The sequence below is a fragment of the Rhopalosiphum maidis genome, chromosome 2, assembly GCF_003676215.2.
Source record: "Rhopalosiphum maidis isolate BTI-1 chromosome 2, ASM367621v3, whole genome shotgun sequence".
Lineage (NCBI taxonomy): Eukaryota > Metazoa > Arthropoda > Insecta > Hemiptera > Aphididae > Rhopalosiphum > Rhopalosiphum maidis.
This window is the reverse complement of record NC_040878.1, coordinates 42,389,482-42,404,616: the sequence shown is the minus strand read 5'-3', so window position 1 is coordinate 42,404,616 and position 15,135 is coordinate 42,389,482. Positions and strand designations below refer to the sequence as shown.

At 31.3% G+C, this 15,135-nt stretch overlaps 1 protein-coding gene across 2 annotated transcripts in view; it reads left to right on the top strand.

Moving 5' to 3' along the window:
- LOC113551464 (protein trachealess) overlaps window positions 1–15,135 on the top strand; it is a 119,739-nt gene that overhangs the window by 74,465 nt on the left and 30,139 nt on the right. The window contains exon 1 of one of the 2 annotated variants that reach the window (XM_026953717.1): window positions 13,609–14,505. The exons of the other annotated variant lie outside the window; for it this stretch is intronic. Coding sequence (XP_026809518.1) covers window positions 14,291–14,505 — 215 coding nt within the window. The 5' untranslated portion in view covers window positions 13,609–14,290. Of the gene's footprint in view, window positions 1–13,608; window positions 14,506–15,135 lie in introns of those variants that run through there. 2 annotated transcript variants of the gene reach the window in all.

Genomic DNA, 15,135 nt, shown 5'->3' with positions numbered 1-15,135 from the left:
CGTAATAATAACAATTATATAATTTGTATAATGCATTTGCATTATGTATCATTAAAATTAATAGGTATTTTTCTAAATTTATATATTTTAAACTGTGATAGACGAATTTAAAAGTGTTGTATATTCGTATAAGCGAGTATTTTCCACCTATAAAACTATTACCTATTATTTACTTAAATGCGTACATTTTTTCGTTTTATTAGAATCAGGTTTGAATTTAAAACCAATTTACATCAAGGAAAAGGTGCGATAGGGTCTTGTTATTTTGTTAATGTTGTACGCATAAGAAAAAAAGGGGGACAAACTTTATGAGGTGAAACGTTTTATCCACCGTTCAGGAGTTTGTCGTGGTTTCAGGGCTAATGTTAAGGAACGGTAAAAAGTCTGGGGGGTTGGAAAGCACAATATCCAAAGACGTTTTATGAGCAACCAACACATCGAAGTCTATATAAATATGTGTGTATATGTGTGCAAGTGCGTATATATATATATATATATATAGGGGCTGGATTTATCACGGTTGTAAAAATTTAATGCACCACAGAAATCTGAATCCCCATACCGATTCGAACGTGAATATTTTACATTAATATAACTGTATTTTTATAACACACTACTACTGTGTATATATCGTAATATCGTATGCTTCTGTATACAATTCAACCCCAAAGTGTTCAGTTATAGGTTTTTTGTAAGGGAATATCATAACACAAACTCACACAGATATATTATGCCTATAGGTACATTAAACTTCTGTTAATTCAAAATAAATCGCGTGTTTTTATCGTGTTATTTAAAATTATAGTGCAAAACAACGTGTTAAAACTTAAAACAAGTAAGTGTTATTGTAAAAATTGCATACAAAATATGATTTTCTGATTTATATAGCCATATAGGTAATCATTCAAAAATGCATTTCAGAGTCTTTCATAAAATGAATTTGGAAGTTTATAGCTTTATCTATATAGCGTGCTGGTACATTTTGCATTTGAATTATCGTTTTAAAATATTATTCCTCTAACGAACCATTTCCCTTGGGTTTATTGTAACCTATAACTTGACATACATAGCCGATACCTCTTAAATTATATATTCTTAAATTTAAACGATATATATAGTCAAACGAGAAAGAAACTTGTATAATTGCTAACCAAACGTTGTTCGTACGTGTAAAAGCTTCAGAAATCTATGTATATACAGAGACATCGTCGGTATACAGAGACATGCTGTCGCCAACGTCCAGTGGCAAAGCAACTAAGTAGGTACACAAAATAGGCGTTGAAGGTATTGGTTGAGCATTAAAATCGCTATCGTGGATAATAAATCCATCTGAAACTTCTTAATAATAATAATAGAAGAAAAGATTTAATAATAGTGAAATAAAAACGTTTATTATCATTATTATTATTTTTTTATTTCGTTTTATCGAACCGGCGGTAAACACAATAACAGATCATGCTTTGCAGCAAAGTCGTCGTATATAATAATACAAACTCGGGGTGTCCCCGGGCGGCAGCGGACGGGTGTCTATCAAATTCGGTTTGGTGGCCCATCAGCCCGTGGGCGTCCGGCCGGCGGTTCAATGTAAACAAAGCCGTAACGAATGCCGCTGTCACCGTGAGCGCGCGCGCAGGCACATGGTATATAATGTGTATACGTACGTGACGTACGGATAAAATTGGTTTTTTCAGCGCCCATCGACAACGGACGGTGTTATTATTGGTTTCCATTCTCCGCGGATGTATATGGACGCGACCGGCGTATTCTACAGTGACTATATAGTGACTACCATCTCCGCAACAACCACACACACACACACACACACACACACACACACACTAGCTGTGATGCACATAATGTGTCACGGGCCTGTGGTCAAATACCTTTTTTTTCTCTTCTCCTTCGCCTAGTTCTTCCTCACACATATATAATAATAGTATAAGCGCATAATATATACGTATCGAATTTTTTGATGTCCATTATGCACGTGTACAACCCATTGTTATATGTTATATTAAGACTGGTCTAGTATATTATCGTATGTGTGAATACGTATACGTATAGTTAAAGGTAGTACAACACAACAGTCCACGGGTTTATATATATTATTTATATATATATAGATATATATGGAAAAGCGTGCGCCCGTGATATTATATTTGTATACCTTATATTACTTGTTATATATATAATTTTGTACTATCGCGCGCGCGTTACGTATATAATATAGTCTATGTGTGTGTGTGTGTGTGTGTGTGTGTATATATATATATAATATAAATATTATATTATACTCTGTAGGTACAATAAACGAAAAAATAGTGGCACAAGCACCATATTCTGGAAACGAATCACAATGGCCGTGAAAAATCGGACACGGGCTCGGGTCGAGATGTAGTCGGAATGACTCCGACTGTTGTGTAGATATATATATATATTTATATATATAATGTTAGTGTATATACTGTAATGTAGGTAAGTATATATACCTACACGCGTTTGGTTTTTCACGAGGGAGGACTGCACTGCACGCGCGTTACGTCCGTTTGGGTCGAATTATATAATTATTTTATTTTTTATTTTTTAGAATTTGTGTACCATAATAATATTATTACTGTTGTTTTCATTCCATTTTATTATCTTTTACTCCTCGTCCCGGCAAGTACAAACCCTTTTTGTCGGTTCGTGTTGAGATTGTAGAGAAACGCGCGCGTATCTAAATGAATTAGTGGCGGCCCACTGGGACCGATATACGCGTAATTAAATGGCGATTAAATCCCAGCCCCGGGATCCCGGACGATCCTTGAACTTGCATCATAAGTTAAAATACGCCCTGAACAGATACGATCTTATCGATATGCAATATGGAACCATTTTGGCCCTGCCAGGAAGTACAACGACACTAATTGGTCGCACGGGATTTACTATACACGTAATGAAATATTACAGTAGTTGTTCTAATTTGTTTAGTTTCGTACTTTCGTGGGACTATATATACACCACAAATATACGTATTCAGAATTTTCGCGCTGCATTGCTAATTTTCTTTTTACCTTCCACCTACTCCTCCTTGAAAATGTAAATTGTTTACTATTTACACGCAACGTACTAATATATGAAAACAAATTAAATAAAGAAAAATAACACGATCACAAGCGAACACATTGATTTTTAGTTCATCACATACTCAATTCTCCAACAAAAATATTTTTTACAAACAGTTATACGAACGAACGTTTCTTCCTTAGAACCATAAATACGTCACTAGTCCCCGCTAAATTTATATATTTACAATATTGTTTTTGATCATTCTCAAACTATTTTTATGATTAAATATAATATATTTATTCAAATTATGTTTTTTAATATACACGAGTATACTTATACAAGTCTTGATTGAGGTATTTTTTTAAAACATTAAAAAAAACGGCGTTTACATTTTATCGACGCTTGATTTGGATTTTACCAATATACTTATACCTACATATTGTTATAATAATATAGTATAGGTGGTATTCGCACCAAATTATGTGCAAAAATAATAAATTCTTAATAACGGTTGTAATGGCTTTCTATGCTACAAGAAACTTGTGAATAATACAAATATAGGTACCTAAATGACTTATAATGTGTGTCTTCCTTGATGCGCCACCTTGGGATCGTTATCATCTGAAAAAGGATTATATACGTTTCATCAGACCGAACATAACGAGGCTCGGAATACATTTATAAATAGAACGAGTAAATATAATATACAAGACTTGGTACGCACAGAATGCCACCACACTGAACGAAACTTTATACACTCATTAATGGCAACGCGCAAAAGGTTTGATTTTTCAATAATCATATATGGCGCTGTGAACTGCATTCGGAATTTAACATAATAACCAACAGAAAATATCTTGTTTACCAGCTCGCAAGTTATACGGTAAACCTTATATACAGCGGTTACCTAGACCGCAGTATAAATTTAGTAACCACTATCCAAGTTGTATAAACCGTATACGCCATGATATACCTATTCGTAAACGAACAACCACTAACCGCGATGCATTTTTAATTGTCAGTCAGTTGATCTTATAAAAAAAAACGCGGTCGTTACCACTAGTTAGCATTTTCTTTTGCGTCCTTCGTGTCGTTCAATTCTTGACCGGTTTATTTTCACGATTTTGTCCGTGAATGCGTATTTCTTAGTGGTGTGCAACACGACGAAATTCTAGTGGAACGCGTCTTGTGCGTAAATTTGCGAGCCTCATCATTTCCGGTCCGACGTTACGCGTCACTTGTTTCCCAAACATTGCGATCCAAGAGCGGTGCATCAAGGTAAGACGCGCACCTCATGTTACCTCTATTATTCACAAGTTACTTGTTCAAATGTATACGCTATATAATGTATGACCATTATTGGTATTATTTAAAATTATGTTTATTTACATATTATAAAATGTATGTTTACCTAAATGAGTTTGTAAAATCCGAGTAACCCCGGGTCAAATATTCGCATTATGCACTATTCACCGATTTTAGTAGGTATATAGTATCATATAAAGTATAATTTAAGCATAAATACTGAATGATTGTGTTTATAAATCACTCTGTAATTTATACTGCAGTATGAATGTCTATAAAACAAAAAGTATTTATTCCAAGAACCTTTATTAAGTACGTTAAAAAATACTAAGTTAGTTAAGTAGTTTAGTCATATAGAAAACACATTAACCATAATAAATTCTTACCAGCTATAACCTATATTGTTATTGTAAAACCACAATAATTTATTACACTAATGTCCAATATAACAATATACTATGGATAATTTAAATACTAGCTTGTAGTTTTGCATGCGTACATTTTATCAGTGAAGTTAGCGCATTATTGTTGTTATTAATCGTTTACACCTACAGCTGCAGGTATATACGTGCGTATATAATTGATTAAATATACGTGCAATATATAGATATATAACATTATATTTATAACCAATAATAATATACTATTATATTATAATAGTATATAGAATATAGATAATAATGTTATATTATATTTGGTATTATGCAAAGTTCTCGATAATGCACGCTTTACTTGTATAGTATTATATTTATTATATATAGGTATATTATATTATTTACAGCCCGGTACCATCATTCCCATGGATTCTATATTACACCTAGTGTGTAGTCAACTAAAAAAAAAAACGCATATACTAATTAGTAATTACTATCTATTAAATTGTGGTAGACACAATTATTTGTTTTTTTTTTTTTTTTTTGTTATTAGCATAATATACATTTAACATTTATACACAAATTATTGGTGTATAATAATGGGATTTTTTTTTAATTTCACTAAAGTTATGCAATTAATTAAGTATTTCGCGCGTTCTGTTTCGTATAAGCTTACAATCTATATTTTAAGTTATCGTCAATAAATATTGTATCTATTAATTTTACGATATTGCCCGAAACAAATTTACTATATATACCTAATTATTAGATATCATACCCTTTAGATAACCTAATCAGATATAGCAATCGAGAATAGTTGAAAAATATTATAAAAGTCGTTTATTATATTCGATGAAGATTAATAAAAAAAAATAAGAAAATTTTTAATCACGATAAAATAATAACATTATATTTAATGATTTTAAATGAATGTTTGAGAGTACCAAAATAATATTTTATTATGAATTAATTTAAAAATGTTTTTCGCTTTCACATTTTATTTTAATCAATTTCGGTGACCTCTTTATTTTACAATGACTAATATTTATTTCGAAACAACATATTTCTATTATTGCTGTTGAATTAAATGTATTGATTCAATTTTTAGTACATATACGTAGTAATATGAATATAGTATATAGAATATACTTACATATATAATATTATAATGTGCATATTATATTTGTATTATATGGTAGAAATATGACACATTGTGCATTTTCAGGAATCAAATATCGATTATACGATTATATAATACTTATGTGGTTGTCATAAGAAAAATTACATTACAAAAATATTATACTATTTCCTATAAATACCACATCATAGTTTTTTTTTCTATTTACTACATTAAATGCAAATTTGAATTTTGATATATGTGTCAAATGCTATAGGTAGATAGTAATAGTCATAATTTAACATGAATTATGAATATAAAAAAAATGTATGTTATATACTTTCTCTTTTTTGGATTAGTTACTGTCATTACTAATAAGTGTATTGCAAAGAGTTTATTAGTTTATTCAGTAAAAAAACGTAAGTCACAACCATGTGTTTTAATATTTACAGTCGATAATTGTCAATTTCGAAGTATATATCAATTTTTTTTTATTATAATGTAATATTTTTTTCCATTGCTTATAGAAAAATTATTTTAAAATTAAACCTATATTTTTAACAAAAAAATGTATTTACCACTTAATTAATAAGACTAAAAACTTGGTACATTCTTAAAACAAGTATTAGTTGTTTTTTTTTTAAACATTTAAGAGGACGCTATACCCGCATGTGTTGTCTCTGTCTTATACACGCGTAACATAGTTAAAAACTGTTTTGCACGGGGCAACTTTACTCCCTCGATATTTATATCAAAATTACTAAAATTTTAAATCGCATTGAGAAGAACTTTACCTATATTGTAGCGTTTTAATTTTTTTGAAAGTGATATAACCAATAATTTTTAATAATTAAATGAAAAAAACCTAAAGTTTGCAAACCGATACCTTGAATTGCATTCATGTTATCAAAAAAATTAAAACGCTACGACACAGGTAAAGTTCTTTCCAATGGGATTTATAATTTTGGTTGTTTTGATTAAAATATCGAGAAAGTAAAGTTGTCCCGCGCAAAACAGTTTTTAACTATGTTACGCGTGGGTAAGACAGAGATAACACACGCAGATATAGCGTCCTCTTAATAATAAATTTCACAAATTTTAATTATTGTTTCCTACCGTATTAATATGCTGGTATATCATACATTAATTAATTTCAAGCATATTAAGATTATTACAATTACTTTATTCTTTCACCTGTTAGGGCCCGATGGAATTGTTCTTCATAAATCCAATTTAGGAGGGAGTAAGTTAGGAAGATAAAACTGACTGATATGGGATAGCGTGTGTATATTAGGTACAGCTACCCTTCAGTTTGGAATAATATGAGGCTAAAACTGCAGGGGTGATGTAACTGGATCAGAAAGGGAGAGAGGGCTAATGAAGCGTCTGTGGCCGCTTGATTGCACCGTATTTACTGGTCAGCAGTTGAGTTTTCTTTTCACCTAAACACCCGATACCAACATTTCAAACCTTAAAATAAATCTATATTCTAAAAATAACGATAGAGAACACTTTAATTGATACGGCAATTAATAATAAATAAGATCAAATATATACTCGTATTGTATAAATTCGCTTTACACATCATAAACTTAAATTTTCAAATATACGTAATTGTATACGTATATATCATTTTTGAGCTTATAAAAGTGTATTTTGCTTAATAACGTACATACCTACTTTTTTTTTATAAATATGTAGATAATTATAATCTAATTTATTTATTTTTTAAATAAACTTTATTATTTACAAGCTTAAAATTTTCTTCGTAACAATCGTTTAGTATTTTTGAATTAGGTATATTTAAATAATATTTATTGATTTGAAAATGAAAAATGTTAAAGTTTTTCATGAAACGTAAGTTCACCCCCGGGAAGAGTTTTGGTCTCTATATAATCAGTGGTCACGTCTCAGAGTCCATGCAAAGAAAATCAAGATTTTGACCCCTTTTGACCCAACAGACACATATCAACCCTCCGGAGTCCTTTTATGCGGAAACAATGTCTGAATGAAATGCCAAAATAATGTTTTTTCCTTTTTTTATTCATCCCCTATTCACGCCTTTGAGTTACAGTAATTTTTCTCCTCCAATGCATATGATACATGTGTCGATATATACGCATATATTGAATGTATATATACAAGTATATAATATAATACCTACTACACTAAACCAAATTCAATTCAAATGGAACAATAATATCGGTTTCTACACGCACAGCGTTATATATAAAAAAAAAGTCTCCAAGGTCTTCAACAAGTTCAATATAGTAAGTCTTTAAAATACGGTACCTGCGTTGTATTGTCACTTCTTACTAGACACTTAACGATATTATTTTGGACACTACTTAACACATAAATATAACTGTATAGAAGATTCTAGTTAATATTTATTTAATATTTAATGATTTCACGCTCGACGATCAATCGTTATCACAATAGGAGATCCTTAATATTAGAGAGAGCTTAAATATTTATTTTTCCCCCATACCACCAAACAATTTATTAATGCAAACATTTTAACAGAAAACTATATACTTATCTAATCATTATAAACAAATATTATAAAACATTTATTTAATAATAAATATTAATACTATTTAATGTATTATTTATTATTAGGTATAATATTATATCTTACGCAATACATTTATACAACTTTAAGATAACATCTATTTTTGTAATTAAGAGATTATAATAAAGTATTATTTTATAAGATGGCTATTCTCTCCAATTGTATCCTACAGTTTTCTAGTTTTGTTTTGAGATTGAAGCTATACGTAAATATTATTTTAATAATCAGTAATCAAAATTTATTGTATATAAATATATCGTTTTAAAATAAAAATTGAAGTATAAATATAATTATTAAGAAAAATAAATTTAAAATATTATATATTGGACTCAGCCCAGGTAATCCCCTTTCATCACTGCCTATGACCATAATTTACATGTATTCTAGTATTCTACTTATAATACTATAAAATAATGTTTTTATGGAATAGTTATTTGTATAAATATTATACTTAATCTGTCGATAATAACACTTTATAATGTAAAATTTTTCTAATTTGTTTATTTATAGCTATTACATATTATATTGGAATATATATTTAATTTTCACAATAATATTATATTGTTGATGGACATAATTATTTTGGTCGGATTACGTTTTATTAGCCTTCTCCACATTTCATAAATACAATCTGTTTTGACAGATTTATAAAAAGTTGATTCTATTACAGATAGGTCCTCCGTAAAGAAATATAGGTACCGCACTATATCGCCGCTATTCTTATAGACAAATGCAGGCTATAGTAGTATTTTGACGTGGACATTTTGCAGAAATACTTCAGACAGAAAATATCACGGACCATAGCTTAGGCAAATGCGGTTGGTCATAATAGCATCATTTGTCAGCCTTAAGGAGTATAATATATAGGCTTATTCTTTTTTCTCGTCGTCGTAAATAATGTCCCTTTATGTCGCCGCCTTTTTAAGTTACATTATATGTATGCCCCCGCTGCATTTAAAGGATTTTGCGCACTGCGCAGCAAATAAATTGGTGATGTGCTTTCTGTAAAACTATATCATATTATATTGTTATTATTATTGTTATTTTTTTTTATTAGACAGTTATATTAATTTACCAAGTTGCTAATAATTGTGTCCTAGGTTCTATGTCCAACTTAAAATTTTAAACCATGGTTAATAATATTTCATTAAATTATTGTTTTACCAATTTACATAAAAATATTTGATAAAATATGATATGCATTATACATTTTATTTTATCACTATATGTTAAAAATAATATTGTCGATAGTTGATATTTAGTAATTGATTGTCTTGAAAAGTTAATTTCATTAATAAATACACTGCTAATCCTGTTACATTATTTTATACATTAAACACAATTTTAATTTATCTATTTAAATGTATATACAGTGAAACCTCTATTAATGGACACATCTAAATAGTGGACCCTTCCCAATAGTGGATACTCCATAATAGTGGACGTGGACACAATAAACTGGTACCAAATCAAAAATTTCCTCTCATAAATGGACACAATACATGTAAATATCGAAAACGTTTAATACCTAATAAATATAGTATTTTTATCTGTTATACATTCGTCCATATTTTATCTTATCTTAATGGTTTTCCCATTCGAAAAATGACAAATGTTTCGGTTATATGTTCGGTCGTTAGTTGTGTGCAGGGTGCAGCACATTGTGTGAACACGTACCTGCGTTAAAACGAACAATAATAGAAAAAAAAGATTGAACTTAGAAGAAAAAATAAATATTATTAAAACTAAGGAAATGGAAAATCTAAGTGTTCGTGTAATAGCAGAACGGGTTTGCATAAGTAAGTTACAGGTAAATTTAAATATTTAAATTTTAAATTTATTAAAAATTACAGATTTTTTTAATTGTACATAATCATTAAACATTTTTATAATCATTTTTATACTAATTTTTTAATACATACATACAATATACATATACATACTTATATTATAGTATAATAAATAATAAATTAATATTCCAATGTATAAGTTCATATACAGTATATAACCAATTTCTTATAGTGTCTCCGTATAGTGGACATTTAGTAATTTCTCGCAAATGTCCACTAAGTAGAGGTTTTCTCAATAGTGGACAACTCCCTATAGAGGACATTTTTTAATTCCCCGTGGCTGTCCACTATATAGAGGTTTCACTGTAATAATATACTATTCTATTATAATTTTAATTAATAATAATACTTAATTAATATAATAATTATTTATTGCTATAGTTAATATAATAATGATTTGGTAACATAGCATATCAAAAAAAAAAAAATAGTGCCAAATTAAAGCTAATATTATACAACTCTTGCTGGTTGCCATAGTTGCTAAGTCCATAACGTCAATTTTGGCACGTTATCCACATGTGCCATAGAAATATCTATAAATGATCATAATAATTTACTCATATATAAACTCAACTTTGTTTTTAATGTCAAACTGTTCATTATAAATTCCACGTGACGAACGATTGTTCATCGGTAGATCACGTCGATCAAGCCCCATAAATAATATAAATATTCCATTATATTTTAGTGTACTGCAGGAACAGATATAGGACTGTGATGGAATGTCGAGCCGGCCATTTGCCAAACACCGACGTCGGTGGCGGTGGCGGAGGTCCGCAAGCGAGTAACGTCCTGAATATTGATTTGGGTAGAGACCCCCTTTATATACGCGCCCCCCACTTTATAGATATACATAAATTTATACAGGGCACTCGCTATTTTACGAGAACGGCATCTCATCCACGATGTATACCCATAGATATGTCTGAAAATATTATTTCTTGCACCCGTATAGCGCACGGTTTTATTTGAATTTTTATTTTTTGTTCGATTTGACCCAGTTTGTAATGTTTGTATGATTCGTTGATCGAATCATTTATGTATCACTGACATTTACATAATACGATATTATGCAATTATGTGCACCTAAATGAAATTAGTTCGTTATATACTATATATATATATATATGTTGTATCGTGTGTACACTGTCAAATTTCGAAAATGAGCTCTCGCGTAACACGTTTAATTCATTGAAAATTATTGGACGTGATTTGAAGGTATAAGTGACTATCTATATTATTTGCTAACCGACAATTCTTTTCATGGGAATGAGATGGGGATCTTGATTTTAGTTCATTGGTAAATAATTATGTTTATAGTTATTATTTTAATAATATATACTCGTTTATATATATTTAATACACAGTTTCAATATTATTAATTGACTTTAATTTACAAGCTATATTAACATATACCTATAATGATAAAATTATTGTGATAGTTGGTGTATCTTTATTTTAAAATGGGTCGTATTATATACCACAAAATTAACGTAGAGTAATAGAGTATTTTTTTTAACTGGTTAGTAGATGACCTTTACACGTTTCTCGGTGGTTTATGAAACGAATAAAATATAAATTTATGTTTATTCTATTTAAAAATTAATAGATGATTCACTGAAGTGTGACAAATGATGGTGAAAACATATATAATAATTTTTACCAACTCGTTATATATATATAATCTTGAACACTTTGTATTTATAAATTATCCGTACTTTTTTACTATAACAGTAATATTTTTTTTAGTACCTATACTTATATATAGTCAATTACATATTTGAATATTTAGTTTCACAAATATTCTTGTATATTATGATTATTTTTTCTTATATAGCTAGGTACGTATATATATCCAAATTTATTTTTAAGATGTATGCTCATTTTTTTATTGATTTATATAGTGTATCTACCTAAAACTGTTTGTAAACAATTTTTGCAAACAAAGTATTATTTCTCCGCCGCAAATAAATAAATAAAAATTATTAATACTATAAATGTATTATATAATTAATATTATAATATTTTATGGGTCATCAATACAATCAGTGACTCCGAACTCGTATATCATGTGAAACGATCGTTTCACTTCTTAAATGGATTGGTTGGTCCTGGTTGGTTGGTACATGTAAATTATAGGGGTTAATGAGTTAATAAAATTAAATAGGTGTTACATATACTATATAATTGATACTTGATAGCGTGAAATATAGAAGTTAAAAGTCAAATAGACAAAAATTTTAGATTTTGCTTCACAAAAAAAGTCTTGAGTTTGGCGTCACTGAATACAACATTAAGCGTATGATGTAATTGATATCATATAAATAACTAACATTTGTATTTATATTACAGGCAGCATAACAGTTTAGTATACACTGTGATTTGTAGGTACTTATAACCTATATTTGATATAGATATATTATAGGCTATGCATTTATAGACATACAGAGTGTATTAAATATTAACATACCGTTTAAAGTATTTTTTCAAATTTATAACTGTTTGGGTTTAAATAAAGTACCTATATTGTACATAGTTTATATAACCAGTACATATAAATTCCTATAATCTATATATAGTATATATATGTGGCGAGGTTATATATAGGTATAGGTAATAACATAATGTTATTTATATTTTACATTACTTATAAATAGTATTATAGAAAAAGTACTGTTGGTAAACATCTGCGCCAGAAATGATAATAATTAAAAATACTTACATATGAATCGATCAAATGACAGTATAGGTACCTATAACTATATTGACACAATGACGCGTTACACGCAGTATACACATCACACGCATGGTAGTCTACAAAAATAATAGTAATAATAATAATAATAAGGAAAATCAGCATCGGAAACGGGGCGAGAAAATGGATCGTGCTGAGGTTCTAAAACCCACAAGATTCTGCAGCTTTGGGGAAGAGCGCCTCGCACCTACACCCATCCACCCACCCAGACACACATACACTGCACACAAACACACCCACTCGTGTATTGATGTACATATATACGTATATACTGTATAGCCATATAGGTATTCGTTAGGGGCGAGGAGGAGACGCACGTGACGGCCGTTTCCGCCGTTAATGAATATAGTTCGGCAAAACGGTATAGCATAATATAATATGCGCGTCGTACGGTGTAACAAAAATAGTAACAGGTAAGCGGCGGCGGTGGTGACGTGACGTTCGCGCGCGCGTACGTGGGTGGAGCGTGTGGAGGACCAATGGTGTACGTGCCTGGGCGTGTCCGGCGAAGAGCGCGCGCGCTCCGCCGCCGTCTGCAGCGTCTCGGTTGTGTCGCGCCGCATCGAACCCTCCGCGCGCCGGCACGAACGACCGACGTCGTCTCAGTGCGGACCGCAATCAGCCCGTCCCGGACGTGTCGTCTTGGATTTTCTCGTAACGTCGCGCGCGCGCTAATATATACATAGGTACCGCCGATACGACGACGTGCGATTGCTGCTGTTACGATTACACCTCTCAATATAATGTATATTATTACGCAACACGCGCACATAATAATATTAATATAATATAATAGTTAAAATAATACGCACCGTCGTACGTTTACGCGATTGCTCCGCGTCACCGCCACCGCCGGTATAATAGGTAATAGCATTATCATAATTATATACGTTGATAATAATTATTACGGCGCGCCATGAAGATTTCTAGTGACAAAACGAGACGTTTTCTATTCGTCCGACTCTGATCTTTCGTCCACGTGTTTGTGTACCCTACGCGCGCGTACAGGGTGTAACTTACGTTCAACAAAATTGTAATATTATACGTCACTCGTGTGCACTATTCTATAGTATTATACCGGTTGTATAGACCGTTCGGCAGTGCCACCGTCGCGTGTGTTCAGTTTTTATTGTCGTCGTCGGTGCCAGTGTCGCAGGTGTTTGTCGTCGGATAATATATTTTTATAAGCTTCGTACGCGATGCGCTGCCGCAGCTAACATCTGACGCGCGCGCTCACGTACGCTGGATTTTTCACACACGCACATCATGTTGCCGTACCAGGCGATGGCCATGGACTACGCGTCCGCGTCGTTCCAGCGACATCCGGCCGCCGCCAACGTGGGACATCATCACCACGCGGCTGGTGGACCCGGCGGCGGTGGCCCAGGATCGGCCGCCGCCGCGTTCAGCCCGTCGTGGTTCGTGCCGGCTGACTTGTGCATGCCATTCGCCAAACAAAATCAGCCGCTCGTCGAACCCGGGTCAGTCTCTTATATTTTTATGATCCAATATTATTATTATTTTGAGTTTGTCGGTAACTTCTGTTAGTGCACATTATATTGTGTTCTATGACTACCGAGAATTAGGTATATATACCGCAATACAGTCTACATGACTAGGTATACATCGGTCGTTATGGTTTAGGTTTATATTATGCATTAATGTAACTGTATACGTGCTCATATAACACGATAATCCGACATTTTCCAAAAGTGTATCTTTCCCAAGATCCAGTTGTAGTAGCTCAACGGGCTACCGGTAAATTATAAATTAGGTAGTTGTATAGTGTATACCTATTTATATCGTTTCGTTGTATATTTATCACAGGATTTTTTTCTATGGGAACATATTAAAGATCAACTTATGCTATTTACTTAAAATGCACATTATAATATTCTAGTATTGTTGGTACTGTAATAATATGTTACCTGCTACGCTATACACTAGCTCGTACACGATGCACATTATATCTATAAATATAATGTATTATGTAATGATTGATATTTAATATTCTTTGCGTATCATAATTTCATACTGCGCTTAAATAGTACACATAGGAAACTTAAGAATTGCCTGTTTTCGAGTATGGCACATAAGCCCACTAGCTGCGG